The sequence below is a fragment of the Aythya marila genome, assembly GCF_965140915.1.
Source record: "Aythya marila genome assembly, chromosome: 10".
Lineage (NCBI taxonomy): Eukaryota > Metazoa > Chordata > Aves > Anseriformes > Anatidae > Aythya > Aythya marila.
The window spans coordinates 18,931,239-18,945,456 of NC_139051.1; the positions used below are offsets into that span (position 1 = coordinate 18,931,239).

Here is a 14,218-nt window from a genome sequence, read left to right on the forward strand (position 1 = left end):
GAACCTGCCCTCACTGCCAGTCTGGCACATGGCCGTGGGGGACAGCTGAAGAGGTGGCTGGGTGCGTGTGCCACCCGCCGAGCACAGTGGCGCCAGGTCGAGCTGGCGCATCCGCCTCTCACTCCAGGCTGGCATCAGACACTGGTGGCTTTTTAAGGATGCTCTTTGGATATTTCCCAGATTGCATACAGTACGTGTGGAAGACAGGGATTTCAATTTGTAGTCATGACAACAATGCTGGCGAATATTGCCTTCCTCTTTGCTTGCCGTACCTGTGATACACAGGGACCTTTTGTGCTGTGTTCTTTCTATAAGTTGAGAGAGAACTTTAGTCTTTGAAATGATTAAACCCTCAATGAGTCACTTTGGGTAGATGTGCTGTTGAAGCTGGTGTTGAACGTCAGCAGGCCTAAAAGAAGAGCCCTGAGTCCCATGCTCCTTCCAGATGGATGCAAGACCAGCTGAAACCTGAACTTAACCTGCTGTTCAGCTACATTAGGATGTCTGCCTGCATTCCTGTGCAAAGCTGGGAAAGTATTGGGAAATTATGGTGAGACTGTGCTGAAAAGCTTTAAGTTACCCATTCATCCCCTGTTGTACCCCTGCTTTCCTTTCATGTACTTGGTTTCCTGGGCACTTGCAGCAGCAGTGCTAGGGCATGCTTCCTCCCAGCTCAGAGAAGCATGCTCAGACATGGGTATCAGGTGGGGCTTCCCCCAGCTCCCAGTTTCTGAACACAGTTTTCAACTGCCACTTCTGAAGCTCTGACTGCATTGCAAACTTAAAAAAATAAAAATAAAATAAAGCATTGGAAAAAGTTAAAAATTTTCTTCAAAAAAATTTGAAGAAATTTCTTTTTTTAAAAAAAATCTTGGAATATAATTCAGCTAGTGCTAATTCAGCATCAGTGCTAATGTTTGTGTTCTCCCTTCAGTTTCCATGCAATGAAGGCTACCAGCTGTAGCACAAATACCTCTGAAAGAAACAGAAAGCTCAGGATTGAGAAGGAGAAACTGACATACGGTAGTTGGATAAGGGGTGGTAAGCAACAAAATACAGGTGCGTTCTTCCTTTAAAAATGTGATTTTGCATTCATAATATGAAAATGCCTTTTAAAACATAACCAAACTGGGGCCCATAACACCCAGTAAGTCACTACAGGGTGGTGGACTGTAGCTGCTTAGAATATAGCAAAAATGTCTACTGAGGGTTTTCCACATACATTCTTCCAGTAATCAGTAGCTTAAAAATTCTTGAGCTCGGTTATGTAACAAGATCATTAGATTAACGTTCGGGACCTATTTACTGTGACAGAAAAACAATACCCCTATGATCTACCATGAGCTGGTTTTAGATTTCTAACTCCAACAGAAAGTGTGGTTGATAAACTTGCAGTTAAAATAACGTGATATCCCTGAAATAATAGTAGTATTTTGTGCTCTACAGATGAGAATAGATGTTTAATTTAGTTCTCATGGAATTAATCTGAATTTCAGTCCTTTCAGATCTTCATTCTCTTCATACAGCCTATAAATACAACAGACATTGCTTATGTCATTAGTCTCCTAATGTTATAAACATTTAATGAAGTTAAATTCGAAGTACAACACATTGTAAAATCGATCTGATCTTGCTGGGGAGACAAAGGGAAGAAAATTGAGTCATTTGGAAAACAAATTAAGAATTATATTCACTTAACTTTGAGGTGGATGAAAAATTATGATCAAGACAGATAGACCCTTTCTATTTCTAAAGAAAGCCGGGACTGGAACCAGAGGAAGCCTCTCACTGTGTTAGCTGCCATACTACATATATTAACAGCACTGTCAGCGGCAGGCAGCCTGACATGAATCACTTGGGAGATGACAAGCAGTGCTTTCCTAGAAATCAGAGGAATTTCACTCTCAACATTGCAGCTCAGATTCATCTTTCACAAAGCAGCAACTTAGGAGCTGGAGATTGCAGTGCTTTTAGCGATACATCTTCACTACAGCATCCATCGGTAACTTCTCATGGGGAACTTCACCTGCTCCCAGTGTTGCTCCCATTTCCTCAGGCACGGCCTTCACTGCTTGGCTCTCAAGCATGCTGCTGTGTCCTTTGGCTGGAGGACAAAGCTATTCCTCCCAGAAATGCCAGCAAATGCTTTCCTGTAATTGGCTTTCTAAGGAATATGTTGGAGCGTAAGCTGCTCTCATCTCCTTCCGAAACAGGAGCTAGGGACTTTACTGGCAGCCCAGCCAGTTTCCTAGCAAGGTTTAGCAGCACCTAGCATCTCCTAAAATGCTAACTGGGAAGAAAAGCAATAAATAAGAATAAATAAAACCCTATTAGCAAAGGATTACTGTGTAAAAATCCAAGACAATGAACAGGAAAAGTGAAGGGGTAACGGACACGTTAAAATGCTGTGGACAACAAGCTGCTCAGAGGAAAGTGTATTTGTTCTTTCTTTTTAAAACTCATTATTTATTTTCTCTTTTCTTCAGGCTTAATGTCTCACTAATGAATTCCAGGGGGATTTTTGAATCATGGTGATATCATGGGTTAAACTCCTCTCTACTTTTTGAATGTAAATTCTTCTTGACATTCTTACTTATTGCAGAGCATTGACTTCTTTCCTACAACAAAACCAAATGCTATTTGGTTTTGCATAGTTAACATTTCGCTAATGGGTAGCCAAGATTCTCTCAGCAGCTCAACAACATTTTCTAAAGCACGCTGGCGTTGTTGTAGCAACTGGTGGCTGATCTGTGAATAAAGCAGATGTCATTGTGGCAGGATAAAGAGAGAATAATCTATCACCCAGCCACTACCACTCCTGCCCAAACAAGTCATCAAAATGACACCTCTGATGTGTAGTCATCAGTTAAGGTCTGCATATCACCTTAACTCATCTTCTTGGAATATAAACCATCATTATGTTATAAATGTTGGGAATTTCTCAGCCCTTCACTGTTGCCTTTCTCATGAAGAAGGCTCAGCGAGGATGTGCTGAGGCACTGATGGTTTGCCAGCTTCCTTTTAGGCTTTGATTGATTTTGCATTTTCGTCCAAGCTGGTCTGGCCTAAATAAACACAATATACATTCTGGGAAGTTTTTCTCTTTACTGCTTCATTTGAATTCAGTTCATGTGGCTTGCAACTAAAGATGGGCAAGCATCAAAATATTCTGACTGGTACCCAAGCTGAGTACAAAAGGAGAGACAGAAACAGATAAATTACTGTTCTAACTTCTCAGAAAGGCTTTAATCCATTTATTTATTTTTTAGCTTCTATTCTCAGTCTCACAATTTGTACTTAGCAAGCACAACTCATTGACCCAAGTGAGTCACCTCACGTCCCCCTCCTTCGGTGACGGAAAACACCATGCAGTAGCACTTCCCTGTTAAATGTTTTCCATTGGAATATTTGTTAACTTTTTTTTTGTTTGTTTTCAATGATGAAGCATCACAGAAACTATTCCCTGCTTTATGGAGCCCACAGCTGTTGCAGTGAGTTTCAGCTTGCCAGAAGCTATTTGTACCAGCCGCGGCACTGCTCTCCACATCTTCTGGCTTAAAAAGCCTGCTCTCCACTAGCTGCTTTGCCACACATCTTTGTTAATCATTTGACTTAAGGAGACAAAACATAAGACCAGGTTTCTATGATTTCCCTGGTGTATGACTCATACTTAATGTGGAGGCTATATTAATTACTGTGTGCTTAACATTTAATGAGGCTGAGAAGAGGAAGGAGTCTCCTCGCTTCAGCTATATACAACGTGCAGTGAGCCTACTACCTGCAGTGAATACTGTTCTAAAACATTAAAATCTGGGTATGCATTTTATAAATGAAGGCAAATCAGACATTGCTTGAGTTCCCCAAAACGGCATGGCAAAAGCTGAGAAATCTGGGCCATGGTCCTAATTCTTTCACAGACTTCCTTTTTGCCCACCAGCCAACCCTCTTGTGCTTTGTGTCCTGACTTCCTGTCTGTTTATGAGGATAATAGCAGCTGACTGAGGCCAGGCTTAGGCTTAGTGCCGAATATTTGTACAACTTCACACCACAGCATTATTGAAGGCCAAAAGGAATTATCCTGATTTTTTTTTTTTTTTAAGATATGCTTAAACAACATTTGTGGTGATAACTTACACACTTTCAGTTGTGTGTGATGGCATTATGGTCAAACACTACTGCCTGTACTGCATCTTCTCCGTCCTTGTCTGTTGACTTCTAATTAATAGCCTCTGTAGTTTAAAACAGTTCTGATCAAACTGAAATAATTTCTAATGCAGCTATATATGGACAGTTGCATAGCCCATAGTATATATTTCTGTGGGCCCACTTATAAAAGAAAAATTTCTAGGAAATAAATTAAGCACAAGAAGCAACTCACAAAAAGTTCCCTTTGCTGACTCAAGGGAATAGATGTTTGGTTTTTGCTTGAGCCAAATGCAATTGCACGATGAGCTGTGTGACAACTAGGCAGCCTGAGCTTGTGCTAAAATCTATCCATTCAGCTAAGCCGGCTTTCCCTGGTAGACTCAGTAAAGAGCCTTTCATGCACTGGTGTTTTCTGGGATTTTCCTTCCTATCTGCTTCTTCTGTTTTCCAAAGTTTTTCTGGGCTGCACCCTATCTGTAATAGGCCATTGGTTTCTTTATCATTCAAGTTGATTTCATTTATTCTGTAGGTACTACAGGGCCAAAACTAAGCATCAACTCTGGTGCAATTCCTGTGCAGTCCCATTTAAATTGATGGGTTTGCCTGACAGAGAACAAAACTTAGCACTCCCTTCACAGGTTTTGCTACAATTCATTATAAAACTTTAGCCAATTACAGAACACTTGTTCTGGTCCACTCTTCAACTTTCTTTTAAATAACTACCAGTGTAGGTTTATCAGTAATTCTTACATGGTGAATTAGGGGGACGTGGTGTATCGGATGTGGAGTAATTCTAGATTTCTTTTATTGATCTGAAAAATTAGAGGTGCATTGTGAGAGGATGAATGATTTTGGTGCTGAGTGTACTGCTTCTCTATTGTATTGTAGCTCACGTGCAGACAGAAAATCATGATACACAAGCCACCAGTAACTGGGGGTGGATCAGAGAGATTATAAACACTATGGAGAGCTAAAACTCCAAGTACTGGGAGAGAATAAAATAACAGGAATGTAAGTGCTGCAGGCAAGCATGCTAGTGAAAAGCAAAAAGTGAAGCACTGCAGTAACAGAAAGTTGTGTGTAACACAGTGTTCCCGAGGAAAAACTGCCGTGAGTTCTTAAAAACTACAAGTGGGCAAGGTTTTATATGCTGCTAGTTTGGGGCTTGTGACATGCTGCTAGTGAGTTGTTTGTATCAACAGCCACAAAACTAACTGTAGATCTGGTATGATATATACAACTTATTTTTTGGTACAGGGAAAGGATACAAGCTAGCACTGGAAATACAAAAACTAAGGTTACTAGAACTAAGAGAATTTGGCTATATGCTAATGATCACAGGTAACTGGTACAGTTTTGACACCATTCTCTTCATCTCATTTTTGTTTTTTGTGCATGCAATCCTGTAAACATTTCCGCAAATTAAATACAATCTCATCTTGTCCCAGGGATCTGAAATCCAATTACAAGGCAGGAATACTCTCTAACAAGAGTTTGATACAGCAACTTCTTTGACAAAAATACAAGATCAAGGCCAGGAATTATGTGAACCTGAGAGAACCATTAGTAAATATATTGGTTGTGCTTAAAAGTGTGATTTCTCTGGAAGTTGATTTTGGCCCCCCAGTTGCAAATTACAGTATATGCTATTGATGAATCTATGACTATGTAACAACAAAAGGGAAAAATCAGTTCTCCCCTAAAACTCCAAAGCACCAAAAGAAGCCTTTAAGGTTTTACAGTATCATCTCAGAACAAGGCAAGAGAATCACAAAGTTCTGGTATCCCTCTTCAAACACCTGGAGTCCTTGAGATCCAAGTACACATTTAAACTTAATCATATTATTGTTTGTTTCCAGAAGAATGATTCTCTTATTTTTTGTTAAAGAGTAAGATGCCTGCCTTTGAGGAATTCTTGGTATGATTTTGACTAGAAGAACATAAATTAGGTTAGCCAGCTAGGTCACTTTTCATGGTGAGAGCTACTCAAGATAACCATGAATTGGTTAATAACTATGAATAACCATTTTGGAATAAGATGAACTTCATTGTCTGCTGTACTGTGTGATAAAATTGCTGTACCTGGTTCAATCTGGGACGTTAAAGCACTGACCCAGGTGGTACCCCAGCTGGTTGACAGCAGCAGTACATCACTTTTAGCCACCCCTGACTCTGCAGGTAAACCACTGAGTCTGCAGTTTAGTCCCACCAACAAGAGCTGGAGGGCTTGTTGTCCAGTTGGGCTTCTTGGGGTTACAAGCTGGGAGTAAGGGACTGTATTAGTAAATACTCTTATTGTGGATATTCACAGTGCATCGTTCCTGATATCTATACTAATGATAAATGTAAAATCATGTGAATATGTTCACCCTGATTGCCATCTCTGATGGTTCTGTATTCAACAAATTGCTGTTAAAGTGTGGTCAGTTGTGTAATCCACAAGTTAATTCATTAACAGCTTTGCATAATATGATGATTGTCCATTATTTTCCTTTTCTGAGTAACTATGTACCCTTACAATAACTTAACCAAATGAGTCACTTAAGAATATATTTGAAGGATGATTTTCATTTAATGATCACTTTTGAAAGACATATCTCCATTAGGTTTGTGCATACATGGCAAAGAAAACTTAATCATTGACTGATTCATGTTTTGGGTAGATACTTCAAGTATTCAAGCTAATTGCATTCAAGTTAGTTCTCCTTTAAAAAAAGGCCAAAAGGTAAAATCCTTAAAACTTGCTTAGAAATCCCAATGTGGAGCTGTATCATTTCCATGAATCAGGGTTTGAGTAAGGAAGTGAGATTTTGTAAATAAGTTTCCCAACTTGTAGTTATGTTTGTTCTCTTACTCTTCCTACTCCTCTCACTCTTCCTGCTTCTTGAATGTATGTTTCATTTAAAAGCCTCTGCTAGGTTATTAATGTGACCGGCAATCCAGCACTTCCCTTGGTTAGTGGAGATGAAAAGATATATTTTCTTTTGAGAGCTGTATTGTTCTGCAGTTGTGTGCATTTCAGTCCCATTGTGTGGTTCTTCACCAAGTCAAAACAGAGCTCTTCTATCCCTGAGGACAAAGAACAAACTGTTGTTGGGGGGTAAAATATCTACAAAATCATAAATCTTTCACCCTCTCCTGTTTATTCTTCGTGCCATCCAAGCACGTTTAGGGAATTGCCAATTAACTCCAGACTCATGGCAGGTTCTTATGGGCCATATTCCTCTTATCTAAGAGGATGCAACCAAATTTCCAAATACTTTCTAGTTGAATGCAGCATTTGTTTTTCCTTGCTCTTTAATTTATAGGTAAATAATAGATAATTTATTGTTATCCTAAAGTGATATCTCAATTATCAATAAAATTGAAACTTTCTCTAAGTAATGCACAGATCACCAGCAGTATTGTAAAATATTAGGCAAGTGTGTACCAAATTAATTTTACCACACATCCAGTTCTTTATTATATGAGTAAAACTGTTTAAAAATATTCGTCCTTCAAGAATTAATCTGATCACTGGCCATTGCACATCATTGCATATTGAAATATATGGGAAGCAGAAATTGTACAGATGGGTTTCCTATAGTAAAACATGCTGTGAAAGTAATAATTTGTAAAATACCTATAACCAGTGAAGAAAACACACTTTTGATGATGATATTATATCCACTAATTTAAAAAAAAAAAAAATCCAAACTGAGGGGGAGGGATTCCAAAGTCAAACGTTAGAACTGAGCTTTTTAACCATAACACAGTGTTGTAATTAACATCCATACTGTATGTACTTCATTACATTTTATGTCCTGTCATTTCTCAATGCGTGGTATTTAGAAGAACTAAAAGCAGTGACTCAATTCCAAGAAAAAATTGCTTTTATATTGCTTTATATTGACAAGTCATACCTTCGAATGTAAGTTATGTTAATAATTTTTTTTGATATCTCATGCTGGTGTCTGAATTACATAAAAATTATATGATGTGTTAAGTGGCAGGTCTGCAAAGAAACTGTATATTTAATCCTAATTATGCAGGATCAGGTACTGCTTGGGCTTGTGTTCTTACGTGAACATATGCAAGAAACAAGTCTGAAAAAATGCAGCACATTCAGGCAGCTTCCAAAAGGTCAGGCTATCAGGCTGAAACTTTGCAGCATCTCTTGTAGTACTTCTGGATGCCTTTTTCTCAGAAAGTTTGCTGACAGTTTTCTCCACTTTCGCAGCCTTAGGTAGGAGTTTTGCCTCAGAAAGACGATTGGACCTAAGATATATCTATATTGCCTACTGCTTGTAATGCTTGCTCTTATCTAGAGGAGTCGGTGAATGCACTGAGTGCTGGCTACTGGTTTGTTTCCTTTACTGATGCCTCTGTAAAGGCATAAGGTCCTGTCATGGGGAAATGGAAGAATCTGGTCTGTCCCTGTTAGAACATACAGTATCATCTGTAGCTCCGCGTCATCTTTCTTACCCAATGAAAGACGATGTTAAACTTGGATTATTTTTTTTATCAGCCAAAAAAGAATCCAGCAGGAGGAACAGAATGAATCCAAAATCAGAAAAAAACATTTGCCCCTCAAATATCCAGAGAAATTAGCCGTGATGAAAAAGGAAATACTGTAAAGGGAACACAAGAAGATTTAACTGGGCTCTGAAAAACAAATGAGCAGTCTACATTTGTCTATTGTTTTTGTTTTTGTTTTTTGATTGTGGGTTGTTGGTGGGTTTGGGGGGGATTTTTGAGCTCTGGCCTTTTAAGAATAATGTAAATGCCAAAAAGAGCTGGACAAAAAGTAAGCATTGTATCCTATCTATGAGAATCAGACGTGTATCATGCTAGTTGTTACAGTCATAGTCTACAGTCTTCAGTGATTAAAATCAAATTTGACAGTAACACAATATAGAGGTTTAACTGACAGCACACACAGCACATTTGCTAGTCATAATGCCAGAGTTTAATGACTGATGCATGTGGGAAGCTAATTTGGATTTTTTTCCTGAATGGGATAAATGAGCATCCAGTTAATGCCAATCATGAATTCAAGCCATGTGACAAGATTGATGCTACATACCCTGTTCTTGTTTTGCATATTCTGCAAAATGAACTGCAGGAAAAGAGCCAGTTTGTACACACATCCGGAGAGAAAGTTCAATCTGCTTTCTGACACATCCACCAATTGCAGCTGAATGTATCCAGCTTGCTGCTGTTGTGTCCACAAACTAATTACCCTTTCTCTGTTAAATAGCCTAAGAATTACAAATTGTATGCCTGTTTTGAGAAAAAGTACAGGTTGAACAAGCAGACGAAGTATAAATAAAATATTTATATAAAAATAGTCTCTTACAAAATATACTCTCTTATCCTATGGTTGATTTTCCAAAAGATGGAAGTTTGTCTGGAGTTTCTTATTTTTAGACATATTTCAAACAAGATTTTATTAATGCTTCTTTCTTTAATTGAAGAAAAAAAAAATGGTAAAGATTTGCATCCCCTACCACTTGACTTTTGTTCCAGACAACTAGCAGCAAACAGGAAAAATAAAAAATAAAAACGACAAAAAAAACAGTGTGTTTGTGTATGTACATATATATAAAGATGTCAGCTTTTGCACTTAAACATCTAGTACTGTAGAACACATCCTGCAAGTCCAACTAGTAGAAATATCCTAGTTAAGAATAATATATACAACTCCAGTTTTTCCTTGCTGTTTCTACAAAATTATTCCACAAAGAAAGCAAGCTATCTACTTTAATTGCAGAATAGTTCCAAAAATGTTGGTAGAGTTCTTTTTAATTAAATAAATTAATATTAGTTTTATCTGAATAAATTGTTAAATATTGCTATTGTTATGCCCAAGTGTCCCAAATCCCTGTGCTAAATCTGCAGCACACACACACACAAAATGCAGATAAAGCAGTGTCTACAGAACATGTCAACAGTTCTACTCGCTGTAGCAAGTGGTATGAAGTGAAAAGATGGGCAAGACCGGCAGAAGCTTTTCAGAAGTGTAGAAGCCTAAATCTGTGTCATCCGCACACTCACATGGGCACTTCACGATGGGGCACTGTCCATCCCATCCTGTGCAAAGCCCATGGCTGAGGACTTTTCCCCTACCCCACCCTGCTCCTTATACACACAAGTTTTTGACCATCTTTTTTTTTTCCAAACCGAGTTCATTGTCATGTTCAGAGATTTTTCACTGGTGTCTCTTCCCAAGGCAGTCAATGCTTCTTGCTTCAGAGGTGCAGATTAACTGAATGATCTCTTCTCTCTGTTTTGTGTGTCAGGGGGCTGGGGGGCGGGGAGGGGGGTGTTTTTTTTTCTTGGCTGACTTTCTTAAGAGTCTGAAATGTGTATCCACATAAGCAATGAAACATGAGAAGAAAAGACAGGGATCCATTCATCAGTGTTTCTTCTGGGAGAGCAGATCTTTGCTACGGTCTCGTGTAGGTACATTGAGCGCATGTGCAAATGTACTCGCAGCCAGGGACACAGCCAGCCTGCCCAGCCACGTACTCATTTACAGGTATATACTTCTGTTCTTTCACTGCATGTGTTGCATTTAACATAGCAGCACCAATGAAATTTGCAGTTGCACTGCCACACTCTCGAGTACTGGTGCGTGTTGTAACCTCGCCCACAACACATCAGGTCGCAGCCATTGGACTGCTGGGCTGTCTTGTTGCACATCCTCCCCTGTGTTCCCACGCTGCCGGTGACGGGGTCTTCTTCACAATAATTGGGAGATTTTTCTATGTACACTAAATCTGTATCCATGGGTTTGCGATAAGAAAGTGGCTTCTTTATTTTGAGGAAGGTCGGACGCTTGTTGCGACTTGCCCTCACTGGTTCGACCTGAACTGCTTCGTTGTATTTGTCCTTAAGGATGTAGCCCAGCTCCCGGAACTTAGGCAGGGTTGTCCAGCATGTCTTAGTGGTACAGGATCCCGAGACCCCATGGCACTTGCACTCTAACTTCATGTTTTCTTCCAGAATCTGGATTTGGAACAAAGAATGATGCATTAATAAAAACTAAACACTTAAAAAATAAAAAATAAAAAGAGGTTTATCTGATACATATTGAATAACAGTTACAGAGAGGGTTGCTCTCCAGCATTAGCTGTCACCAGGCACAGGCCAGGTTCCCACCAGAGCTATGGGCTTTGCTTGCCTGGTGATGCTGTTGTCCCAGGTAGCAAATGCTTACGGGTGTCAGCTAAGTTCTGCCTCCAAAGTTTGCACTGTGAGTTAAACAGGGAATGTGAGTGCCTAATTTCACAGACTGTAGACCAAGTGTAAATTGTGATCCTCATTAACCACAGCTTTTCTTCACCTTGCCTTGTACAGTGCTTCAGATTCATCTGTTTTCCAATTTTTGGCATGTGGCAGTGAAATGAGGAACTGGCAGAAAATCACACCTTTACTGTAGCAGCTTTACACAAAATGCCACATGCAGAATGCTTTGAAAGTTCAATAATAGATAATAGAACTTGGTTTTTGTAAATAGGTATTCCAAAATAAATTGAATTTCTGTTCTTGGACCTGAAAATGGCATAAGCTGGTGTAAGATGTGAACAAGCAGACAAACTCTATCCTCCTGTTGGTGTCACATTAATCAGCAGCGTAGAGCAGACTATTATTTAGTTATGCAATCATCTGTTCTAAGTGTTGCAAGTTAATGCTGCAGTTTGGAAATCTAAGTATTATTTCAGTACACCCCAGCCTTACATTCCTTGCCATACATATACAGTATACCACAATCTTTCCATTTTTTCCTAAAGCATTTTGCTCTCCTCTCTCACATGGGTAATGGAGCATACAAAATACCTGGGCTACTCTGCCAAAAAAATGGCTTTGTCTTAGAGCATAAGGAGTATGAGTAAAGACGAGGAATTGCTTTCATGTTTTGTCATCAATTCTGGTTAAAAAATTTCCACCTCCTTAGTACCACAAAAGCTTCTCAATCACATCATCTTGGCTCCACCCTGTCTCACGTTCTCTTCTTTGTAGGGTCCTCTTATATTTAAGGCTGAGTTGTCACTGCTTTCCTTTTGATGATAACGAGCTTCATATTCCCTTCAGCCTTCACATCCCTTTAAACTTCAGCCTCTCCTGCTCTTTCTTTACCAGCCCCAGTCCTTGCCAACTAACACTGGAGACCAACTTAGTCCCTGCTGTCTGACCCAAGCACTAGAGCTGACCTCACTTAGCAGCTACAGTGTTAATGCTAGAAAAATTGCTAATTGATAGAATAATTCCAGCAATTAATTTCCCACTGGTGTTGGCTTGAAAAGATAATAATAATTCTTCTGATTACATTCTGCCTAGCCTGGTAGATAGCAGCAGTGGGAAGCCCAGCTGGGGGATTATCTGGGTTCAGGGAGTGGCCACATCATTTTTCCCCTGAGAATCCTCAGCTGATCTGTGCAACCCCAAACCTGGGCAGCCTGGAAGGCTGGAGGGAGGTCAGCAATGTGGAAATTTGGATTAACCCTCTTCTGCAACGCCCCACTTTTGTTTTTGGACATTAGGAAAGCTTACCATGCAGACACCAGCTGCTGCTGAACAGGACAGCCTGCCCTGAAGGAGTTGGGTCCAGCTCAAAGGCTAGACACGCGCTGGGACTTCAGGTCTAAAATCTCAGCATAAGAGACTGAGTGGCTAGGAGTCAGAGTACCTCTGAGCTTATGTGGCCAGCAGATCGTATGTAGCACACTAACACTGGTGAACACAACTCCATCCTACTTGTGAAAGCCTTAAAACAGGCAATGTAGAGGCTGCATGTAGTAGCTTATTACTGTCACACCTTTTGGTCTTGAGGCTGTTCACATGTCATCTAGGCACAATAATTGCTATTGCCTAACTTTAGGATAGTTCATACCTGTTTTTTTATTCACTGTTCCTTCTCTGCCATTTTTAAATGAAAAAATGGATTTCAAAAGCATTTAAATGGCTTTGGTTTTATTTTACTCCATTGCTGATGTGTCAGTACATGTGGTCTGAAGACGAGATTAAAACCCCTAGAAAGTATAGGTCCAAGGTTTTGACAGGTGTGAACTTAGCCTATATTACGTCACATTTTGTGCTACTGTTTTAAAATTAAATTTTCAGGCAAACTATCCATCCAGTGACTTTCCAAAAACTGAAATGTGAGAAACTTTGATATTCAGATCTACATCTTAACTTGCAGTTCTGCTCAAACTTTGGCTTACATTTTGCATTATCTTGTTATCTTGAGTTTCTCTCTCAGCCACTGCATACTTCTTTTATTGCTCACTCATTCATAAGGTAGTACTCTTAGAAGATAAATGAGGAGACAGAAAAGGAGTTATAGCACAGAAACCGGAAAAATAACATAAATTCTTTTAGCCTCATTTGTACTTTTTTAAAAGCTCTCTTTTTTTAATTTGAAACTAGCCAGGGATACATTTCTCAGCCTTAATTCAATCACTGCTCTCATTCAAGTGGCTGGCCTTATATCTGGTACGATGTTCAAACTTGCAACAAAATATTTCTAACATCAGGAACCGCCAGATTGACTTGAAACATTAATACAAAATACATCATGACTTAGTGTCATCTATCCAGGTAGGGCTTTTCTCTGAAGTGTAAATAGCCTAAATTGCCTTTTGGTTTGTTTCATTAACATCCCATTTACAGACAGCGATCTCTAAGACAAGGAATATTTTCCCCCAGAAAGAGCTGAGCAAGTGGCTAGAGCAGTTCAGCAATGGTGCGTGTCATGTACTTGCCTCTTGCTCTGGGTGACATGATTCCAACCCAGACAAGAATCTGGATTTCTGGCCTCACTCAGCTAAGGCCAGGCACGAGCAGTTAGGGTAAAAACATCTGGCTTTGCCTGAAGATGAGACATTTGACCAATATTAGTTAAGTCCAAGTATTAGGGGTACTTTTTAGATCACCAGAAACATTTGAAAGTATGGGCAGAGGATGGACAGATAGATGAGAAAGATTTTTCTTTAAATGCTGTGCTACATTTATTGTTCTCTTTCTCTCTCTCTCAATTTCTCTCTCTCTTTAGGATAGCGCTTTTTAAGATGTTCTGGCTAACTGCATT

The 14,218-nt window shown here is 39.5% G+C and overlaps 1 protein-coding gene across 1 annotated transcript in view; it reads right to left on the reverse strand.

The window, feature by feature from the left end:
- Positions 1–6,764: 6,764 nt before the first annotated feature.
- WNT7A (Wnt family member 7A) overlaps positions 6,765–14,218 on the reverse strand; it is a 36,945-nt gene continuing 29,491 nt past the window's right edge. Inside the window, exon 4 of the mRNA XM_082768336.1 lies at positions 6,765–11,136. Coding sequence (XP_082624462.1) covers positions 10,657–11,136 — 480 coding nt within the window. The 3' untranslated portion in view covers positions 6,765–10,656. The remainder of the gene's footprint in view (positions 11,137–14,218) is intronic.